We start from the raw sequence: 21,219 nt of genomic DNA on the forward strand, positions 1-21,219 counted from the left end.
TGCATTCTTGCTGTCATTAGGTTAACTGCTATATTGTGTAAACTTCTAGCCAAGTTTGCTAGAAACCTCACAGGACCACACAGGACATCCTGAATTTTAATAAAATGCTTAGATAGTAAATTTGTCAAGGAACATTATTTTATTTTTTTGTCTTTCAGAAATACAGCACAGAGGGACTGACAATATTTTAGCAAGTGGAAACTTAGCTCATGCACATAGCCTGATTTTATACCTCAAAAGAAGAGATGACCATTTTTATATTAATATATTTAAAAATAAGCAACCAGACAGATAAAGGCATCGATAAAGTGATCCCCCACCACCACCAATGCCATGCTAACATCTTCTATTCACTGTTTGAAGGACTTGGATCAAGTTAAGCTTTTGAATAATAAAGTGAGGTTTCCATTCACATTCATGTTTATACTCATGTATTTAGCAGACAATTTTTTTTTTTAATCCAACCACATAGGAGCCAATAAATATGCTGCAGAGAGAGATATGACGTTTTGTTTTCGGTGAATAAGTGAAGAAGACATAAAGCCGAGACTTTAAGGGATGTGTTTCAACAATGATGTAAATCTTTTGTCTTTAAGGCCTTAGATAATTTAGCTAAACCAAGCAATAACTGGCTCCTACTCTAGCATTGCTAGAATCAACTAGAAAGCATATCCAGTATGTTGTGTGTTACAAGAGTGATTCATTCATAGTATTGACGTGACCTGTTGAGAGCACCAGGTTTCAGAAATACACTCTGATTGGGATGGCAGTCCTATTCTTGGGTTTCACATGACGTCACATCCGCCTCATTAGTTATTCAAAACTTCAGCTGGTGGTCAACCAAAGCATTTGTACGGAGAAGGTGCATTGCTCGCATGAAAAATGCCTTACGCTTGCGTTGTTTTAGGTTGTTCGAATCGATCAAACCAAGAAACTGATAAGTTTCTTCAGGGTTCCCCGTGAACTAATAAAAAAAGGGTGAACGAACGCAGGATTTCACAAAAAGACGTGGAGAAAGGTAGCTTTTAAACCGCTCAGTGAAATCGAAGGGAGCCAAGTCGAAGCATGCTCGAGTTTGCAGCAATCACTTGGTGAAAGGTTTGTATCCCTCTCAGCTATGTCTTCAGTGTTTTCCGAGTACTTTTCTTGCTATGTGTCGTTATTTTACGGTATTTTTTTTTTAAGTCACGAAGCGCTAAAGTCCCCAGCTGTTTCTTTGTTTACCCCTCACTCGATGGCCGTCATACTGAAAACAACGCGTCTCGCTTTCTTTAACAGGGTCTCCTAGCGGTCTTTTCAACGAATCTTTCAGCAAGTGCATGCGATCAAAACAACCACGAATAATAAAGTCCATATGCATGAAGGTCACGACAAAATTCTTACCCAGCCATACAGTTACAATGCGCCGTGATCACCATGATTCTCCATGTTGTTTAACTAAGATCCAGGTCTTTAAAGGGGTTTCTGATGATCTTTGTGAATGATTTAGCTGAGAGATAAGAGCCAACACAAGTGAGAATCAAGCAAACTGTTGTTTGCTTACACTTCAACTTGCAGCGCTTTGTTGTAAAGACGTGAACGAAAAGCTTAAAAAAAAACAAAAAAAACATGGGCAAAAACAATACAGGATTCACTCGGCAGTGACTTGATACCGAGGTCCTTTACCCAGCCACATACAAAAAAGTTGTAAGCCTCCATACTCTTCCATCTGTTTTGCGGTGTAGAAGGACGTCTGCAACGCCCAGATAGTTCGAGATGTCGGGGAACTCGACCGAAGGGTAGTTTTTGAGATCATATGACAAATCCTTCTTTCCCAGACTGTAGGGGTCGAGTCCATTGCACATAGCAATCTTCTGAATATATCTAAAGCCAGCAGTGGCTTCTACGTAGATTACGAGCATATTCTGATAAGTTATCGCTAGTTGTTTGCACTACGGGAGCCGTTTTGGTTTGCTTGACCACCAGCAGTTTTACCGGAAGTGAAATCGCTAAGAAAAGTCACGTGATTGAAACCCAACAATACAAGACTTATAGTTATTGCACCTAGTGGCCAAAAAGAGGAACTACACCAAGCACTACTAGTGGCCCACTGGGGCAGGAATCACATTGCCCCATGCTTGCACTGTGAACATTTTCAGTGGAGGAGGAGCAGCAGACAGGACCAGTTGCCTAATTTTGAAAGCTTAAAAACACTTGCCACCAAAAGCTTGTTTTATGGCAAATAATCGAAATTAGATCTAACATACACAAAAGCAACATGCAAGTACAGACATTGTACTTACTATGTGATGTTGAGAAATTCTATTGTAAGGAATTGCAAATATTGGAAGAGAGAAAGAGCGGTTATGGAGCGGAGAATTTTATCAAAAATGCATGTGCACTATGCCGATCTTTTATTGCCATGCAAAGGCTAAGAAAAAAAGAAAAATGTCTCCTTTTTCCTGTGGGGGGATGAGAAGGTTGGTGGTTTTTGAAATGTAGTTGGGTTGGAAATTTTGCTGAAACCTGGCAACCCTGGTTAATGATATTAACTGCAGAATTTTGCCACTCAGAATATATACAGTGTAAAATACACACTATAAAGAACACCAAAATAGGCAAAGACAATATAACACTTTTTTTTTAATTGAGTACAATCTTTGGGTTACATGGTTCAATTTTTAGTGGTTTGGTCCCTTATACAGGTTTACCTTTTTAATGATTTCCGAATTAAATTCTAACAAGTATTAACCAATTAAGCATACATGCAACAGTTAAAATTCATAATAATTTGTTATAAAGATGCCTTTAGTTAGAGCGAACATACATTTTAAAAAAGAAGCATTTGTATTAAAAAAACAAACAAACAAACAAAAAGCTCATGGCCATTATAGATTCCATTATATATGCCACAGATGCTGGAATAGGTCCGATTTCCATTTCCAGAGATTTCTCTCAGGTGCTCATAGTGCACTGGATAAACTGAGAAAAAAAACAGAAAAAAACATACTGAACAAAATCAAGTGAACTGCACTTTAAAAAAAAAAAAAAGGTAATTATAGATTATGTTATTGACATCAATACGGTTATCCTTACATCATCATACTGAAATGAAGCAGTCCCATTTTGCCCCTGGTCCCTTCTGCGGAAAATGTCTATTTAAAAAAAAAAAAACAATACAGTGTGTCGGAGTCAAAGAAACACAGTAAATCTACTTTAAAAAAAGCGTCAATTGGACAGAAATGTTCGTAAAATAATATAGAAAGTGTACAAATGTACCAGTCAGGCTCCTTAGTTTGACACAGCACGCAACATAATCATCAAAAGTGATCTTTCCGTGACTGCTGTAGCGCTTTATGATACAGTTCAAGGCTTGAGGACTCAGCCTATAGCCTGGAGCCAAAAAAAAAAAATTAATAATAATAATAATAATACAGAAGCACATCTAATTAAATATTATCTACTATCAACTCACAAGACAACTTCCTGAATGTATAAGTTATATGTGATGAGCTTTGGTGAGATGTTAATATGTCTTTTACCCATCGAGCAAATGGCTTGGTTCATTTCCTGCGGGTCCACTGTCCCACTCATGTCTTTGTCGATGGACATGAAGTGCTGCTTCCAGCCATTAAGCACCGCCCACAGCTCCTTAAACTCATTAAAGCCCATGGAGCCCGACATGTCACGCTAATAAAATGAAGTGAGTTAAAGAAAACAATTCCTGGGAGTTTTTAAGTCCAGGGAAGCACAACATGTGACAAGTTCATTTTAAAGGCCATGTGAATAAATTCTTAGCTCAAATGAAGTACGATGTCGGTTTTGTCTTTGATGTGACACAAAAATTGGTAGATGAATCTACTGATTTTTAAAAAAATTTTTTTTAAATTTATTAGCTTTGCCATAGCAAGATATATATGTACATACATTTTGGCTGGGAAACCACTACAACTTGCGCCAATTACAGTGGCCCCATTGATTGTACTGTATACCTTACTGGCTAGAAATAAAACAATTACTGACGGTGAATGAATAATCAAATTATTGGCACTGAAGTTGGCACTGAATTACTGGCATCCTTCCAAAAATGCTAAATAAATGTCTCCTTACAGAATGATTTACAAAAGCTTAAACGATTATACGTTCTTCTTTGTTAATTAACAATTAGGGTGTTCACACGGCACATATTTGCATCGATGCTGCACCGATGTATTTTGTTGCGATATATCTTACACCGGTGTAAATTTTGCGCAGCGTTCACACGTCACAACCCTGCTTACTAGAGAGAAGCGTGTTAGCACCGGTGCAGCCCCACTTGTGGTCACACGGCAGTTTCTGCGACCGTGCAATAGTAGCAAAAACTTTATTACTATCATTTCCTTTGATAGTAATAAAGTTTTGATATCATTTCCTTTTATTACTATCATTTCCTATCATTATTACTATCATTTGCGATAGTAATAATGCGGAAATGAAATATGCGCATGCGTGAAAATGTACTTCCTTTTCCCGGTTGTCATGGCATCACCAAGCGCCGGGAAAACAACGTGGATGAAGACACCAGTGTTGCCAGATATTGCTGATGTTTTCCATCCCAAAATATGTTCAAATCCGCCAAAATGCACTTAAAACCGCCCAATCTGGCAACACTGGAAGACACGCAGTTCTGTTGTTGTTGATATTCGCCATTTTGGAAGCGCAAAATACCAGGATGCAAATTATGCAATGCTCGTATGTAATCAACTCTCCTCACGCGTAGCGAGTCTACCCCTGTAGCGTTCAGACGTCCCATTTTATATCGGTGCTGCCCCGCAAACTAGCATTTACTCCGGAGTAAATTTCTTAAACCACCTCCCGAGCAAGGTTAGATTTACACCGGTTTAAGCAGCTTTCAGGGGCGACACCGGTATAACTTTGTACCGTGTGAACGCTCTACCGGGGCAGCCCCGGTGCTACACCGGAGTAAAAGTTGCCGTGTGAACACCCCTAATTATTCGACTTCATCTCGGTTATTATTCACCGATATTCACTGAGCCCTGGCAGCATGGTGGTGTAGTGGTTAGCGCTGTCACCTCACAGCAAGAAGGTCCTGGGTTCGAGCCCCGGGGCCGGCGAGGGCCTTTCTGTGCAGAGTTTGCATGTTCTCCCCGTGTCCGCGTGGGTTTCCTCCGGGTGCTCCGGTTTCCCCCACAGTCCAAAGACATGCAGGTTAGGTTAACTGGTGACTCTAAATTGACCGTAGGTGTGAATGTGAGTGTGAATGGTTGTCTGTGTCTATGTGTCAGCCCTGTGATGACCTGGCGACTTGTCCAGGGTGTACCCCGCCTTTCGCCCGTAGTCAGCTGGGATAGGCTCCAGCTTGCCTGCGACCCTGTAGAAGGATAAAGCGGCTAGAGATAATGTGATGTGATTCACTGAGCCTGAGGTGGATAATTGTTTTAGTATAAATACATGGGTGATTATTTTTTTAAAAATCATATTAAAAAAAATTTTTAATCTTCACATAAAATACTTTGTTTTGAAATAAAGTAAATCACAATCCTACCTTACCTTTGAACAGTTTTAGACCAAACTTCGTAGCATCTTTAGTGCTTTTAGGAACAGCACTTTCTTTCATAATTTGTAATTCTTCCTCACTTACGGTGACGAAGCGATCGGCCGACATTTTACCGAGTCGCTCGAGGTGATTATCGAGAAATAGTCAGAATATCTTAACCAGCCAGCGCACACGATTTTCTATAATCGCCTCCGTATTTTAAATAAGTAGTCAAATTTAGTTTTATTGCGCTTTTAGCAACAGACACTGTCGCAAAGCAGCTTTACAGAAATTTAAAGACCTGAGCTAATTTTATCCCTAATCTATCCCTGATGAGCAAGCCTGTGGCGAGGAAAAACTCCCTCAAACAACACGAGAAAGAAACCTCGAGAGGAGCCAGACTCAAAAGGGAACCCATCCTCATTTGGGTGATAACAGACAACATGTATGTTTTTTTTTTTTCCCCAGCTTGTTTTTTAACTTGTACTGTACAATTATGGAGCGATTTTCTGGCACAAGAATTTCCCTATGGATTAACAAAGTTTTATCTTAAAGTGCCATTCCACCATTGGATGTATTCTTTGGCATAAAATACAATATATTTTATGACAACATGACTAGACAGAGAAATCTTTTAGCTTCAAAATGATATATCGAACATAATTTTTTGACAACGACAAGTATATTAATTTTGCGACCAAAGTCACCTACCCTTTTAATTTCCGCGCGGTAGTGAAACGTGATGTCATCGGCAGGTTCCCCTTCTTCTGTACCACGTGTCGGTCTATTTTTAGACCAGGAAACCCCCAAAGCGAGAGAGTCATTTCTCCTCGTATATGGGGGCCAAAAAAATTGCGAAAAATTTTGAGTTAATCTTTCAGTTAGCTAGATTTATTGGTATTAGCTAGATTTATTGGTATTATTTTTATCGCGTTCTATCCGCCATTGCTGATAATATGTGCCACGTCACACGTCACGTGGTACACAAGAAGGGGAACCTGCCGATGACATCACGCGCGGAAATTAAAAGGGTAGGTGACTTTGGTCGCAAAATTAATATACTTCTTGTTGTCAAAAAACTGTTTGATATATCATTTTGAAGCTAAAAGACTTCTCTATCTAGTGATACCATTTATATATATGTTGTCAAAATATATTGTATTTTATGCCAAAGAATACATCCAATGGTGGAATGGCACTTTAAGATCACATGGAGGTTCTACCACGTCCCTGTTACTATAGACATTAGGGTGCATCAGTTGCCCTCACTTTGATAAAATCTGATGCATTTTTGTTTGGGTGTTCCTTTTCACCAATAAAGACATCCCGTAAAATTTTTTGACCATATCCAAAAGTCTAATGGTGGCACCATGAGGTTCATTTTTTGCCAAAAAACGCTTATTTTATGTTTTCGCGTAAGGTTTGAATCACAATGTTGGACTCCATTTATTGATTTCTTGTGACCCAGAGATCATGTTAAGAACCTTTGCATTTAATAGGGGCGAGCATATGCATAGGCGGCAAGCTTAAAACCAGGGTTATAACATTGATAGATAATGCTAGTGACACCTTAAAATAAACCTCCAAATATTTTTAGACATTCTAGACATACTGTCTATAGTATCTAAGATATTTGGTATACTCTAAGGTGCCATAATGTTTCATGAAAAGTGATCGAAATTTTGTCATAAAAAAAGTCATAAAATAGCAGCTTTTTCCATAACTTTGAGCTCCTGGTGCCACCATTAAACTTTTGAATTTTGTCAAAATATTTCACCCAGTGTGTTTTCTTACCAAAAGGAACATAAAAACAAAAATGCATCATGATCAGAGGAACTTTTCATTTTTAGGGGGCAACTGATGCACCCTAATAGACATAACATTACTATATCGGATATGAGAATTCAACATCACTGTGGTACAATTACATTTTCAAAAGATAAAGGATACATCAAGCATGCCGATCATCAACCTGCAGGTCTCCAAGTTGAAAGCTGTGAAAAGGATCAAGTATTTAAAAAATAAAAAATAAAATTTCAGCATTTTTCCTCAGCAACCACTTTTATTGCAAGCTCTGAATGACTCAACTGCTAAACAGTCTTACGTTTGTAACCTCCAGAGAAGTTTGCTTGGGTTAAACAGGTCTGAAGTTCCTCGGCAGAGATCTGTCCATCCTGTAACAAAATAAATCCTCGTTCAAATATGCTTCAGCTATAAATAGTTCTTTTCAAAAAACCTCCAATATGTTTTGTCATGACTACTTGTTCTGCTATAACATTAGAACTGTGTAAATGGACTTTAGAGGCGTGAAGCTACCTGCCCAGCAACGGCAGAAAAGTATCCAAAGAGAGGATCCTGCTGCTGGCCGGGGAATCCTCCTGGAAACTACACAAAACACTCAAGTCTTTCACTTTCACCATTTCAGCAGGGTTTTATTTCACCGAGATATTAAATTAAATATTAAATACATATGAATGCCATAATCAGGCAACACTGTTTCAGCATTCAAAATACAGGGTTAGTCAAAATTATGTGAACACTAATGGATTATTTTTCTCCTGAATGTGTGGTGCGCCGTGACCGCTGCTGGCCCTACTTTTTTGACACCCCAGCAGTGACGTCAGACGTCTACTTACAGATGGTGCAGCAGTTACGCCATTGATGAACTTCCATTACAGATCCGATTGGTGGCGTATTCCCAACAGGATGGCGCACCACTGCATTTTGGCCATACTGTTCGTGCTTCTCGACCACACATTTCCAGGTCGATGAGTAGGTCTCGATGGACCATTGCCGTGGCCTCCACACTCCTCTGATTTGACGCCCTGTGATTTCTGGTTATGGGGTATGGTGAATGAGCACGTGTATAGCAGGGAAGTTCGTGATATCAGTGACCTCAAGGACAGGATAAGGACTGTGGTATCATCTATTCCCGCGAAATGTGTGTCCGGGCTTTAAATGGTACTGTTGCTCGAACAGGTGGAGACCGTCCTGTAAATCATCTTGCACATATGATGTACGTTTTGTGAATAAATGGTTTCTACCATTTAAGTGTTAATGTAATTTTGACTAATCCTGTATTATGATGGCTTACATCAAATAAATGAACAATATAAATAATGAATAAATAATTATACTTTATGCATTGCACCTTATCTACTTTTAATGCTATTTCATACTGGTTTTGTTTTTAAATTGACATGAATCGCTTCGCCAATAGCAAAATTCTTTCATTAGCGCGTTATGGTTTAATCTAATAACACTGTGTGGCATGACCCGTTTTCTCTAACCCATCACACTCCTCGAGTTGCTGAGTGGTTCAGGATCTGAGGTAGTGATGGAAAGTAAAGAACTTCCAATGAACTGCTTGAGTGTATACTTTAGTGTCTGTGACAACTGCAATAAGGGATAACACTCAACGGGTCATGCCGTTACAGGAAAATAATCTCAGCCATGGTGGTGTGCTATGACCCATAGATTATTTACGATGTACTGTATTTCTGAAGACTATGTCATTCTGCTCAGACGACAGCAATTTGCCAATGATTACAATGCTTAAATTATTCTGGAATAACACATCATGCCTTTTTAACCACATGTAGTTACATTCAATGTTGCTGAGACAAGTTAGATTATGTTCTCTCCAGCTATTCTTTTGGATAAAACAAATGATGTAATATATGTGACTTTAGGGAAGGGGGGGAGGGTTTTCTAAATGTAAAACTATTATTAGTAGGTGGCGACTCTAACAAACTATCTAATTATAATGTCCGTTTACCTGCACAAATGTATATTTAAACCCTATACTTAAAGTCTTTGCTCCTGTCATTTCTTGTCTCCTTTTTTGCCTCATTACACCATATTCTGGTTATTTAGACGCTTGTTATGCAAAGAAAAGTGAAAACATCTTAAAAGTGCCAACTTTTCGCAATCGTTTTACTAAGACACATGCACGGACCTTCCATTTTATTAGGAAGCCCTGTACTCTGCATTCAATTATCCAATCATGCAGCATTGGTGCAATTCATAAAATCATATAGACCTAGGTCAAGGACTTCATTTAATGTTCACATTTCTTTAAAAAAGAAAAAAAAAAAACAATCCAAATATGGAAAAATGTGATCGCAATGATTTCGACTGTAGCATGATTATTGGTTCCAGATGGTCTGGTTTGAGTTTTTCAGAAAATAATGATCTGGGATTTTCATGCACAACAGTCTAGAAAAGTTTACAAATAAAAGGTACAAAAAGAAAAAAAATCCAGTTCTTTGCTGATGAGAACTCGGAGGAAAATGGCTAGATAGATTTGAGCTGACAGGAAGGCTACGGTAACTCAAACAATCACTCTTTACAACCATGGTGAACAGAAAAGCATTTCAGAATGCACAATGTGTCGGACCTTATGGCAGTTGGGCTACAACAGTAGAACACCACATCAGGTTCTTCTCCTATTAACTAAAAAAACCTAAAAACAAAACAAAAAAACAGGAATCTGAAGCTACACTGGGATGTATGGATGCTAGGGTTGGGCGGTATCCAAATTTTGATACCTTTAAACTGTCTCTGTGTTTTCCCGGGGTATACGGTATTACTGAGAAAAAAATAATATTTTGTTTCGGCCTACTGTGTAACGTGCGCCTATACCGGCGGACCTTGTCCAGACCTGCGCCTATGCCTCAAATGTACTATTTAAAAGCAGCATAGCGAATTATGTGCATTGTGGTATGGATTAAGCAGCAAAGCGAATTTTGTGCATTGATGAATGGATTAAGAGATATTTCAAAGCATCACGCAACTCTTCCTTCATCTTGAAAATAGCATTCAACTGTCGTTTACACATGTCTGCGTTGAAACGCATTTGCAGCACTATTTCACCTACTCCATCAAAAAAAAGTACACGATGAGCAGGATCATACCCTTTCAAGCATGGGAAATAAAAAAAGAAAAGAAAAAGAATCAACCAACACCCAAGTCCGTTTAGACTGCGCGATAAACCATATTCTTCAGCGCAAATGAGGCGAACCTAATTCAAATGCGTGATAGCTGCACAAGGCAAAATCATATGGGCCCACATCATGCCATGGCGGGGAAATTAATAATCAAATGGCCTTACCTTGCTTAAAACGTTGTCTTGATCACATAACTCCTTACAATTATTCCACTTAAATCCATACGGTTTAACACACCCAACAAAGATAGCAAGCGCATTGCTAATTCCCACCAGAAACCGAACAGTTTACGCTACGATGTTTTCTTCCGTTTCTTCAGTAGATGACATTTCAAACGTTTATTACCCACATCCCAAACGTCATACGTTATATTATTTTACCTTGTTGTTACTCATGTAACCTACTCAAAACACAACTCATTGGAGAGATCTCATGGAAGTGGAGTACCCCAGGCTATGGTGTGCCTTAGGGGACATATTAGATTTTTTTCGATTTTGCGCGGTCATTTACATTATTGCTGGCTCTTCCTTTTCGTTTGGTTTGAAACCAAAATACTGCCACACTGCCGATGTTGTATTTTTTTTTTGCCACTAACTCGTTATCTTCACTTGCCATCTTTCAACCGCGGTCTCAGTCTCTTGCGAAGCTTTCTGTCAGACTCCAAATGTCACGCAGGGTTGCCATGGTAACGACACAAACAACCCTGCACGCGATGAGAACTTCTTTAGGAAATTGATAGAATTAGTGAAAATACGATCACACAGTTATTCGGGATGATCTTCAATTTATTATTTTATATTATGACCTCATGTACTCCATATTTATTTAGATATTATATATTTTTTTAAAATGACGGTAATGAGACCGATACCGTTGGTACTTTTGGATACCTCGGGATACCTTCTTACCGTAATACCGCCCAACCCTAATGGATGCTGTCAGGCCCCCACTCGCTTGCTCACTCGAGTTTGTTGACGGTGTAATGGCTGCTGCTTTATGTCCCGGGGCTCCCTCATGCCTGGGTTACCTTCTGGCTCTCCCCTTTTAGTTATGCTGTCATAGTTAGTTGCCGGAGTCCCTGCTTGTACTCAGTGCAATATGTATACTGTTCCTACTTATTCAGGTGACATTGGGCATACCTAACAACCTGTGTGTTTTCTCTCTCTCTCTTCCCCCCCCCCCCCAAATCTGTCCCTCTGAGTTACATGTCGGTCCTGGGATCGAGATGCTGACCTCTTCTGCCCCTTGGACCTGCCTGATCCATCCTGGTGCCCTGTGTCTGGTTGGAGTCTCATCGCATCGCTCCTCTGGAGGACGGCCCCATGAGGACAGTTGAAAGTCACACATGGAAGACGCTCTGGACTCTTACAGTAATGCTTTTATGGCTGAGGACTACAGTTGACTTGCTAATTTTAGGACTGCAGTTATGAATAATTTTGCACTCAAGTTTCCATCAATGAAGAGTTTATAACATCAACAAAAACAGTTAAAACTGTTATAGTCATGTTGTCTGTTGTTGCCCAAATGAGGATGGGTTCCCTTTTGAGTCTGGTTCCTCTCGACGTTTCTTCCTCATGTCGTCTGAGGGAGTTTTTCCTTGCCACCGTCGCCACAGGCTTGCTCATTGGGGATATATTAGGGATAAAATTAGCTCATGTTTTAAGTCGTTCAAATTTTGTAAAGCTGCTTTGCGACAATGTTTATTGTTAAAAGCACTATACAAATAAACTTGACTTGACACTGGGTATAGACTCACCAGAATTGGACAGATGTACACTACCGTTCAAAAGTTTGGGGTCACTTTGAAATTTCCTTATTTTTGAAAGAAAAGCACTGTTCTTTTCAATGAAGATCACTTTAAACTAATCAGAAATCCACTCTATACATTGCTAATGTGGTAAATGACTATTCTAGCTGCAAATGTCTGGTTTTTGGTGCAATATCTCCGTAGGTGTATAGAGGCCCATTTCCAGCAACTCTCACTCCACTGTTCTAATGGTACAATGTGTTTGCTCATTGCCTCAGAAGGCTAATGGATGATTAGAAAACCCTTGTACAATCATGTTAGCACAGCTGAAAACAGTTTAGCTCTTTAGAGAAGCTATAAAACTGACCTTCCTTTGAGCAGATTGAGTTTCTGGAGCACCACATTTGTGGGGTCGATTAAATGCTCAAAATGGCCAGAAAAATGTCTTGACTATATTTTCTATTCATTTTACAACTTATGGTGGTAAATAAACGTGTGACTTTTCATGGAAAACACAAAATTGTCTGGGTGACCCCAAACTTTGGAACGGTAGTGTACATCAGAAAACTATTTCCTGACCTTTTTCTGTCTTCAACTCTCTAGTTTACTTACTAAGTAATAGGTCAATATTTATTAGTAGTTAACAGAACTGACTTGGGTGTTAATATACAGTAGTACTACTAGTTCATTCCTGTTTAGTTACATATGAGTTATTGAAGAGTGCTGTTAACTGAGGTCAGGTTCGAACCACGTACGCATCTCAGACCTCTCAAAATATGTTTTGAGTGATCAAATGTTGTTGTGAATGTTCTTATGGGTGGGTGCAATTACATCTTTTCTGGATCATTTCATCTGGAACAGGCAGCACAGTGGTGTAGTGGTTAGCGCTGTCGCCTCACAGCAAGAAGGTCCGGGTTCGAGCCCCGTGGCCAGCGAGGGCCTTTCTGTGCGGAGTTTGCATGTTCTCCGCGTGGGTTTCCTCCGGGTGCTCCGGTTTCCCCCACAGTCCAAAGACATGCAGGTTAGGTTAACTGGTGACTCTAAATTGACCGTAGGTGTGAATGTGAGTGTGAATGGTTGTCTGTGTCTATGTGTCAGCCCTGTGATGACCTGGCGACTTGTCCAGGGTGTACCCCGCCTTTCGCCCGTAGTCAGCTGGGATAGGCTCCAGCTTGCCTGCGACCCTGTAGAACAGGATAAAGCGGCTACAGATAATGAGATGAGATTTCATCTGGAACATCTGGATCATAACGCTTTAGAAATACTTTCAGCCTTAATAATCTTATTTCTATCAACCTGACAAATCAGTTTACTTATTTCAAATTGGATATTTTTTTTGGAGGGGAGGGAGGAACTTGAAACTTAAAATCTGGACACTTTTGACAATCAGCACCCCTATCAATAAAAGTTTGTGCACCCTTGTACTAAAATTTGTCAGTGTAGTTGATTGTTTTCTGCTTTGTAGATCTTTTTCTAATATAATAAGGTCACACACACAAAAAAACAAATCCAAGATCTTGTACTGTTACAGGGGAGACGGTGCATGTAAACACAAATCACATCTGTTCCAGTTTAGAGGAAAACCGGAAGTGCTGTAGGGCATTACTACAATAGCCCAGGAACTGTAAAAAAAAGTCATCTTTACTAATGCTAACAATAATACTGCTATATTAATACAGAAGTAAGAAAGCTATTAATAAGTCTGTTTAACTTGAACAAACCAAAACATCCAAAGATCATTGTTTTGATAATCAATAATAAATATTTAAAAAAAAATAGTTCTTACCCCTCCTGGATATCCACCAGCAGGAGCTCCATACCCTGGGAAACTCATTTTTAGCTAAAAAAAAAAAAAATAAGATTCTTTAGTTGTACAGCTTAAAGAAGTGAATTCACACTCACACAAGAATAGCTTTTATTTCATTTAAAGCCACGCCCTTTCCGGATTTTAGCGACAGACGACGTTGTTTTCCGCCAAGTCCCAGCGATATGATTGGCTGCAGCGCCTAAATAAGTCCCTCCTTCAGTGATATGATTGGCTGCAGCGCCTAAATAAGTCCCTCCTTCAGTGAGATGAACTAAGTCCCTTCTTCAGTGATATGATTGGCTGCAGCGCCTAAATAAGTCCCTCCTTCAGTGATATGATTGGCTGCAGCGCCTAAATAAGTCCCTCCTTCAGTGAGATGAACTAAGTCCCTCCTTCAGTGATATGATTGGCTGCAGCGCCTAAATAAGTCCCTCCTTCAGTGATATGATTGGCTGCAGCGCCTACATAAGTCCCTCCTTCAGTGATATGATTGGCTGCAGCGCCTAAATAAGTAGAAGCAGTGGGTTTCGTGTGGTTTTTTTTTTTTGTATTATTATTATTAAGTGGTATCAAAGATATAGGGTATTGTTATTTTATTGAGTTTGTTTAATTGTTATCTTATTTAGACAGTCAGTTGAATTGACTGTCTTTAATCCAAATCATAAGGACTTAAAAACAAATAGGTCTGTAAATAATGGCAACTTGAACCTAATGTATTGTGTTAGTAGAAAGTTCAGAATCAAAAAGGCCCCATCTGTAATAAATAGTCAATATATTATTGGATATATTGAAATAATAATCCTGTTTCAGCAGTTAATGGATTATGCTTGAAGGAGGTCCAGGAAATGTATTTTACAGTTAAAGCAATGGAAGACAATAAGTTGAGGATTTTTACAAAGTACATTTACTGCACTTTATCACAGATATTTTCATACAGTTAGAGACGATAGCTTCATTTTTCCATGCACAGTGTCTTCAGGATAACAGAGTTTGTACTTTTCTGTCTGGTAACTTCACACTTGTTTTGGGTGTGTCCCCACAAAATGAGTCCAGTGTAGCGAAAGTTCATTCTGAGATTTATGAAAAAAAAGAGTACGTCAAAAAATGATCCACATATCATTTTTCTAATTTTGCCGTAAAAGTATTCCTTAATAGGGCGGCACGGCGGTGTAGTGGTTAGCACTGTTGCCTCACAGCAAGAAGGTTCTAGGTTTGAGCCCAGCGGCTGGCAAGGGCCTTTCTGTGTGGCATTTGGATGTTCTCCCCGTCTTTGCCTGGGTTTCCTCCGGGTGCTCTGGTTTCCGCGACAGTCCAAAGACATGCAGGTTGGGTTAATTGGTGGCTCTAAATTGACCGTAGGTGTGAATGGTTGTCTGTGTCAGCCCTGCGATACCCTGGCAACTTGTCCAGGGTGCACTCCACCTCTCACCCATAGTCAGCTGGGATAGGCTCCAGCTTGCCTGCAACCCTGTAGAACAGGATAAGCAGCTACAGATGATGGATGGATGGTATTCCTTAATCTATAATGTAACTGCCACCAAAATATTATACTGGAAAACAACCTATAAATATGACTTGATTGGTCAAATAAATGTTATACTGCTCTGTATTAAGTTAACTTTGTGTACAAGTCACAAAGTTTACAGCTGATTTTCTCCAAACTTGATTTTCTGTTAAGATGATGATGACGATACCTTAAACATTTTCGCTTATTTCTCTGGATTGGCTGCACCACATTTAACATATCACCCTTTATTTTAAAGATAACAGCTTTTCATTTTTTGACCTCATTTTGTGGTGCCCTTTCCATATATGTAGGATATTACACGGTTGCACGAAGATATGAAGTTTATCTTTGAGTGGTGAATGTATATATCACGAGTGAGTGAAGTGAACGAGTGATATATTTTTTAGCATGAGAAGATAAACTTCATATCTTCGTCCCACCGTGTCTCATCTCATCTCATTATCTCTAGCCGCTTTATCCTGTTCTACAGGGTCGCAGGCGAGCTGGAGCCTATCCCAGCTGACTACGGGTGAAAGGCGGGGTACACCCTGGACAAGTCGCCAGGTCATCACAGGGCTGACACATAGACACAGACAACCATTCACACTCACATTCACACCTACGGTCAATTTAGAGTCACCAGTTAACCTAACCTGCATGTCTTTGGACTGTGGGGGAAACCGGAGCACCCGGAGGAAACTCACGCGGACACGGGGAGAACATGCAAACTCCGCACAGAAAGGCCCTCGCCGGCCACGGGGCTCGAACCCGAACCTTCTTGCTGTGAGGCGACAGCGCTAACCACTACACCACCGTGCCGCCCCGTCCCACCATGTAATGTTCTTTATATTATATGGACACATCCACACACACACAAAAAAAAAAATACTCAGGTTAATCAAAAGAAATTTAATTTTGAACCGGTTCACCATTTTGACAATGCCTGTCTAGTTAGCTGGAAAACACTGGGAGTGACATCATCGGAGCGAAATATCAGGAATTGTTATACCTACAGGACACTTTTTCGATGGAATAAAAACGTTTGTTCCAGTGGCGGCTGGTAGTCTTTCAAACAGGGGAGGCTGGTCAGTTACGATATTTCCAGATTTTAAAAGAAAAAAACACATCAATTTTACCCATACTCTTGCCTCTGATCTGGCTGATTGTTGGCAGCATCACAAACTGTGAAATAACAGGTTCTTTTGGCCCATTAGCCTACTGTCCAATATACATGATGGTGGTGTTGGGGGGGGTATATTTTAACATTTTATATTTTAAAATTGTGGCATGTTGTTTAAAAGTTGATCATTATTGAAAGCAGCTCTTTGTCAGGAACCTCAGCAGTAACAGCAGAGTGTTCTGGAATAGGCACAAGCACTGACCTTGGGGAGCCAAACATAGAGCTGGGTGCCACACATTTCATTCAATGACACTTTCCCTATATTTTACTTATTTTGACTGAGAAATGTTTTATTGACAATTTTGATAACCCTTCACTTTTAATCCAGGTCTGTAGTGTGAAATGTTCTCGGCTGTGTTTTTGTTTAAAAATGTTTTCCAAATTGTAGCTGTGTTTAATTCATATCCAGAAAAATATATTCCAATATAATATACTTAGCATAAACATTTTAAATAGATTCTATATTTTTGGTCCATCCATGACATATTACTAAAGTAGCCTATTTACTGTTGTTGATGTGAGTCACTTGCTGTTAGCCAATTCACTTTCTCGTACCAGGAGAGCTGAAAGGAACGAGTATTATTCCCTACCTTTTTCACCAAGTCAATTTGAGGCATTGGTCTACCCTGCTCTTTAATTTTAATTTTTTCCTCGAAAGGAAGACTGGCAAATGGCTTCGCCAAAATTAAATCAGCAATGCTTGGCATCCGTGCGCAGCTTTCTTGCTAGCTGACTAGCCCCCTCAAGTTCAAGTTCAGTCACTCAAATAAACGAAATTTCTGGAACTAAGATAGCAAACTTGACAACACTATATTTACACTTTATTTACAATTAAAATATATACAAACTAAAAAAGCTGGTAGAAACCGTATGTAATGAATGAAATCGAAATGTAAGCTGATCTCTTACAATACACCACAGCACTTGTGAATCCGCATGGGACTGAACTGAAATTCACCGCTGCCTGTCTATATTTGAAACGAGCTGTCAATCAAAGAAAATATCCGGCCGCTTTCACCAATCACCAGTCTCCTCGCGGAAAGCTTTGCCATGTCCCTCCCACTGTGAGGCTGGGAGTCCGGTGGGCGGGCGTTTTCGCAGTATTTGTCCAATAATCGTCTTGCATTTTGATATTGAAAGCGCAGAGCTCCCAAATGCCATTGAAGTCCACTGAGGCTGGGCTGCATCGTGCTGTTACGAGGGGGAAAAACTCACGCGCACATTAGGCGAACTGGGGAAAGTTATAACGGAATGATTTCACACTGTAGTGGGTTGAGCACATATATTTCTATGATTCTGGATCTGAAATAGCAATGTTATAAGGTCGGCTATAACATAAGCCTAGCGCAATTCATCCTACACGATGTTCGTCATTTTTAGAGGAGGCTGAGCCTCCCTCGTTGTCTTAGAGCAATCGCCCATGATGTGTTCTATTCCCTTTTAGCGTGTTTCATTAATTTGGTTTGATAGCATGCAGTATTGTTCGCATATCACTTATCCTACGTGTATTACATCATTCTACCCAATGGACAATGAGCATTGAATATGATTTACGATATTGCATGGTTGTCAAGACAACATGACATCACACATCAGAGACGTAAAATTTCCATGCTAGCGAGTGACTGTGATAATTTGTAAACAAACATGGCCGCCAGGTTTGCTTTGTTCAATACAGAAGATTTTGAGAGAATTTTGAAAGAGAAAGGCACATTGAACACCCAAAAGGAATGTGTATGTATAATAATAATAATAATATTGGCTGGATTGTTGGGGTTTTTTTGTGGTCTATCAGATATATTCCATTCAGCTACTCATCTTCAACTCATTCAGTATCATGCTAGCTGAATGGGATATATCTGATATACCACTCAACGCCAGCCAATATTATTTAGATATGTCACTCAGATCCGTGATGTATTTCGTATGAAAAAAATGCAAGTTGTTCAACACGAGAAGATAAACTTCATACCTTCAAGCCAATGTGTGATTTTTCTTTTTATTATATCGACACATTCACAAACAAAGTGTACCCAAATTTATCAAAACAATTCATCGATTTCCTCACAACTGACATCTCATCTCATCTCATTATCTCTAGCCGCTTTATCCTTCTACAGGGTCGCAGGCAAGCTGGAGCCTATCCCAGCTGACTACGGGCGAAAGGCGGGGTACACCCTGGACAAGTCGCCAGGTCATCACAGGGCTGACACATAGACACAGACAACCATTCACACTCACATTCACACCTACGGTCAATTTAGAGTCACCAGTTAACCTAACCTGCATGTCTTTGGACTGTGGGGGAAACCGGAGCACCCGGAGGAAACCCACGCGGACACGGGGAGAACATGCAAACTCCACACAGAAAGGCCCTCGCCAGCCATGGGGCTCGAACCCAGGACCTTCTTGCTGTGAGGCGACAGCACTAACCACTACACCACCGTGCCGCCCGCATTTGAGATCAAACAGTAAATAGCCCTATACCACAACTGTAGTAATCCATCCATATTATGTCAAGAACCGCTCAAGTAAATAAAGAGAAACGACATCCATCATTACTTTAAGACATGAAGAAGTGTCTTTTAATTCATAAAAATGAAGAAAAAGCTTTGAATTAGAAGGATCAGTGCCTTGCAAAAGTATTCATACCCCTTGAACTTTTTCACATTTTTCCACCTTACAACCATGAACTTAAAAGTTTTTTATTGAGATTTTATGTGATAGACCAACACAGAGTAGCACATAATTGTGAAGTGAAACGAAAATGATAAATGGTCTTCAAAATTTTAAACAAATAAAAATCTGAAAAATGTAGTGTGCATTAGTATTCAGCCCCCTGTCCTCTGATACCTCTAAATACAATCCAGTGCAATCAATTGCCTTCAGAAGTCATCTAATTAGTTAATAGAGTCCTACTGTGTGTAATTTACTCTCAGCATAAATACACTTGTTCTGTGAAGGCCTCAGTGGTTTGTTAAAGAAAACTGAAGAACAAACAGCATCATGAAGACCAAAGAACTCACCAGACAGGTCAGGGATAAAGTTCTGGAGAAGTTTAAAGCAGGGTTAGGTTATAAAAAAATATCCCACGCTCTGAACATCTCAAGAAGCACTGTTCAATCCATCATTCAAAAATGGAAAAAGTATGGCACAACTGCAAACCTACCAAGACATGGCCGTCCACCTAAACTGACAGAGCGAGCAAGGAGAGCACTGGTCAGAGAAGCAGCCAAGAGGCCCATGATCACTCTGGAGGAGCTGCAGAAATCCACAGCTTAGGTGGGAGAATCTGTGCACAGGACAACTATAAGTCGTACACTCCACAAATCTGGCCTTTTTGGAAGAGTGGCAAGAAGAAAGCCATTGTTGAAAGACAGGCATAAGAAGTCCCGTTTGCAGTTTGCCAGAAGCCGTGTAGGGGACACAGCAAACATGTGGAAGAAGGTGCTTTGGTCAGATGAGACCAAAGTTGAACATTTTGGCCTAAATGCAAAGCGCTATGTGTGGCGGAAAACTAACACTGCTCATCACCCTGTGCACACCATCCCCACTGTGAAACATGGTGGTGGCAGCATCATGCTATGGTGATGCTTTTCTTCAGCAGGGACAGGGAAGCTGGTCAGAGTTGATGGGAAGATGGATGGAGCTAAATACAGGGCAATCCTGGAAGAAAACCTGTTGGAGGCTGCAAAAGACTTGAGACTGGGAAGGAGATTCACCTTCCAGCAAGACAATGACCCTAAACATACAGCCAGAGCTACATTGGAATGGCTTAGATCAAAGATGTGTTAGAATGGCCCAGTCAAAGTCCAGACCTAAATCCCATTGAGCATCTGTGGCAAGACTTGAAAATTGCTGTTCACAGATGCTCTCCATCCAATCTGGCTGAGCTTGAGCTATTTTGCAAAGAAGAATGGGCAAAAATTTCAGTGTCTAGATGTGCAAAGCTGGTAGAGACATACCACAAAAGACTTGCAGCTGTACGGTAATTGCAGCAAAAGGTGGCTCTACAAAGTATTGACGCAGGGGGGCTGAATACTAATGCACATCACATTTTTCAGATTTTTATTTGTTTAAAATTTTGAAGACCATTTATCATTTTTGTTTCACTTCACAATTATGTGCTACTCTGTGTTGGTCTATCACATAAAATCTCAATAAAAAAACTTTTAAGTTTGTGGTTGTAAGGTGGAAAAATGTGAAAAAGTTCAAGCCGTATGAATACTTTTTCAAGGCACTGTGTATATATATATATATATATATATATATATATATATATATATATATATATATATGTGGTTGATTATTAATTTTCCATGAGGAAATGGAACTCTGCATGATGTGACCTGTTTTCTGTAAACCTCACCACTCTTAGTTTGTGGCTGACCACACTGAACATCTATCCTCTTTCCTAACCCTCTCTTTCTGGTGGTTTCTCTGCCATTTGAACTCTGTGGTTGGGATGGAAAGAAAATTCAACCCGCGAGCACAACTGTTGGACCTTTAATGAG

General features: G+C 39.9%; 1 protein-coding gene across 1 annotated transcript; it reads right to left on the bottom strand.

Moving 5' to 3' along the window:
- Window positions 1-2,604: 2,604 nt before the first annotated feature.
- Window positions 2,605-14,145, bottom strand: sri (sorcin). The gene is made up of 8 exons (XM_060905672.1): window positions 13,998-14,145; window positions 7,832-7,900; window positions 7,620-7,689; window positions 7,466-7,509; window positions 3,522-3,669; window positions 3,259-3,372; window positions 3,076-3,134; window positions 2,605-2,961 (listed from the first exon to the last, which is right to left on the bottom strand). Exons 1-8 carry the CDS (start codon window positions 14,043-14,045, stop codon window positions 2,935-2,937), a joined length of 579 nt encoding a protein of 192 aa, XP_060761655.1. The 5' UTR covers window positions 14,046-14,145; the 3' UTR covers window positions 2,605-2,934.
- Between the last annotated feature and the right edge of the window lie 7,074 nt (window positions 14,146-21,219).

This window comes from Neoarius graeffei, chromosome 23 (assembly GCF_027579695.1).
Source record: "Neoarius graeffei isolate fNeoGra1 chromosome 23, fNeoGra1.pri, whole genome shotgun sequence".
Taxonomy (NCBI): Eukaryota; Metazoa; Chordata; class Actinopteri; order Siluriformes; family Ariidae; genus Neoarius; species Neoarius graeffei.

Excerpts from the sequence above, each read along its gene's own strand:
- sri (XM_060905672.1), bottom strand. The coding sequence starts at position 14,045 with ATGAGTTTCCCAGGGTATGGAGCTCCTGCTGGTGGATATCCAGGAGGG. Across the intron at positions 7,901-13,997 it reads CTGGTGGATATCCAGGAGGG|TTTCCAGGAGGATTCCCCGG; the intron begins GTAAGAACTATT and ends TGTTTTGTGTAG. Across the intron at positions 2,962-3,075 it reads CTTCATTTCAGTATGATGAT|TTTATCCAGTGCACTATGAG; the intron begins GTAAGGATAACC and ends TTTTTTTCTCAG.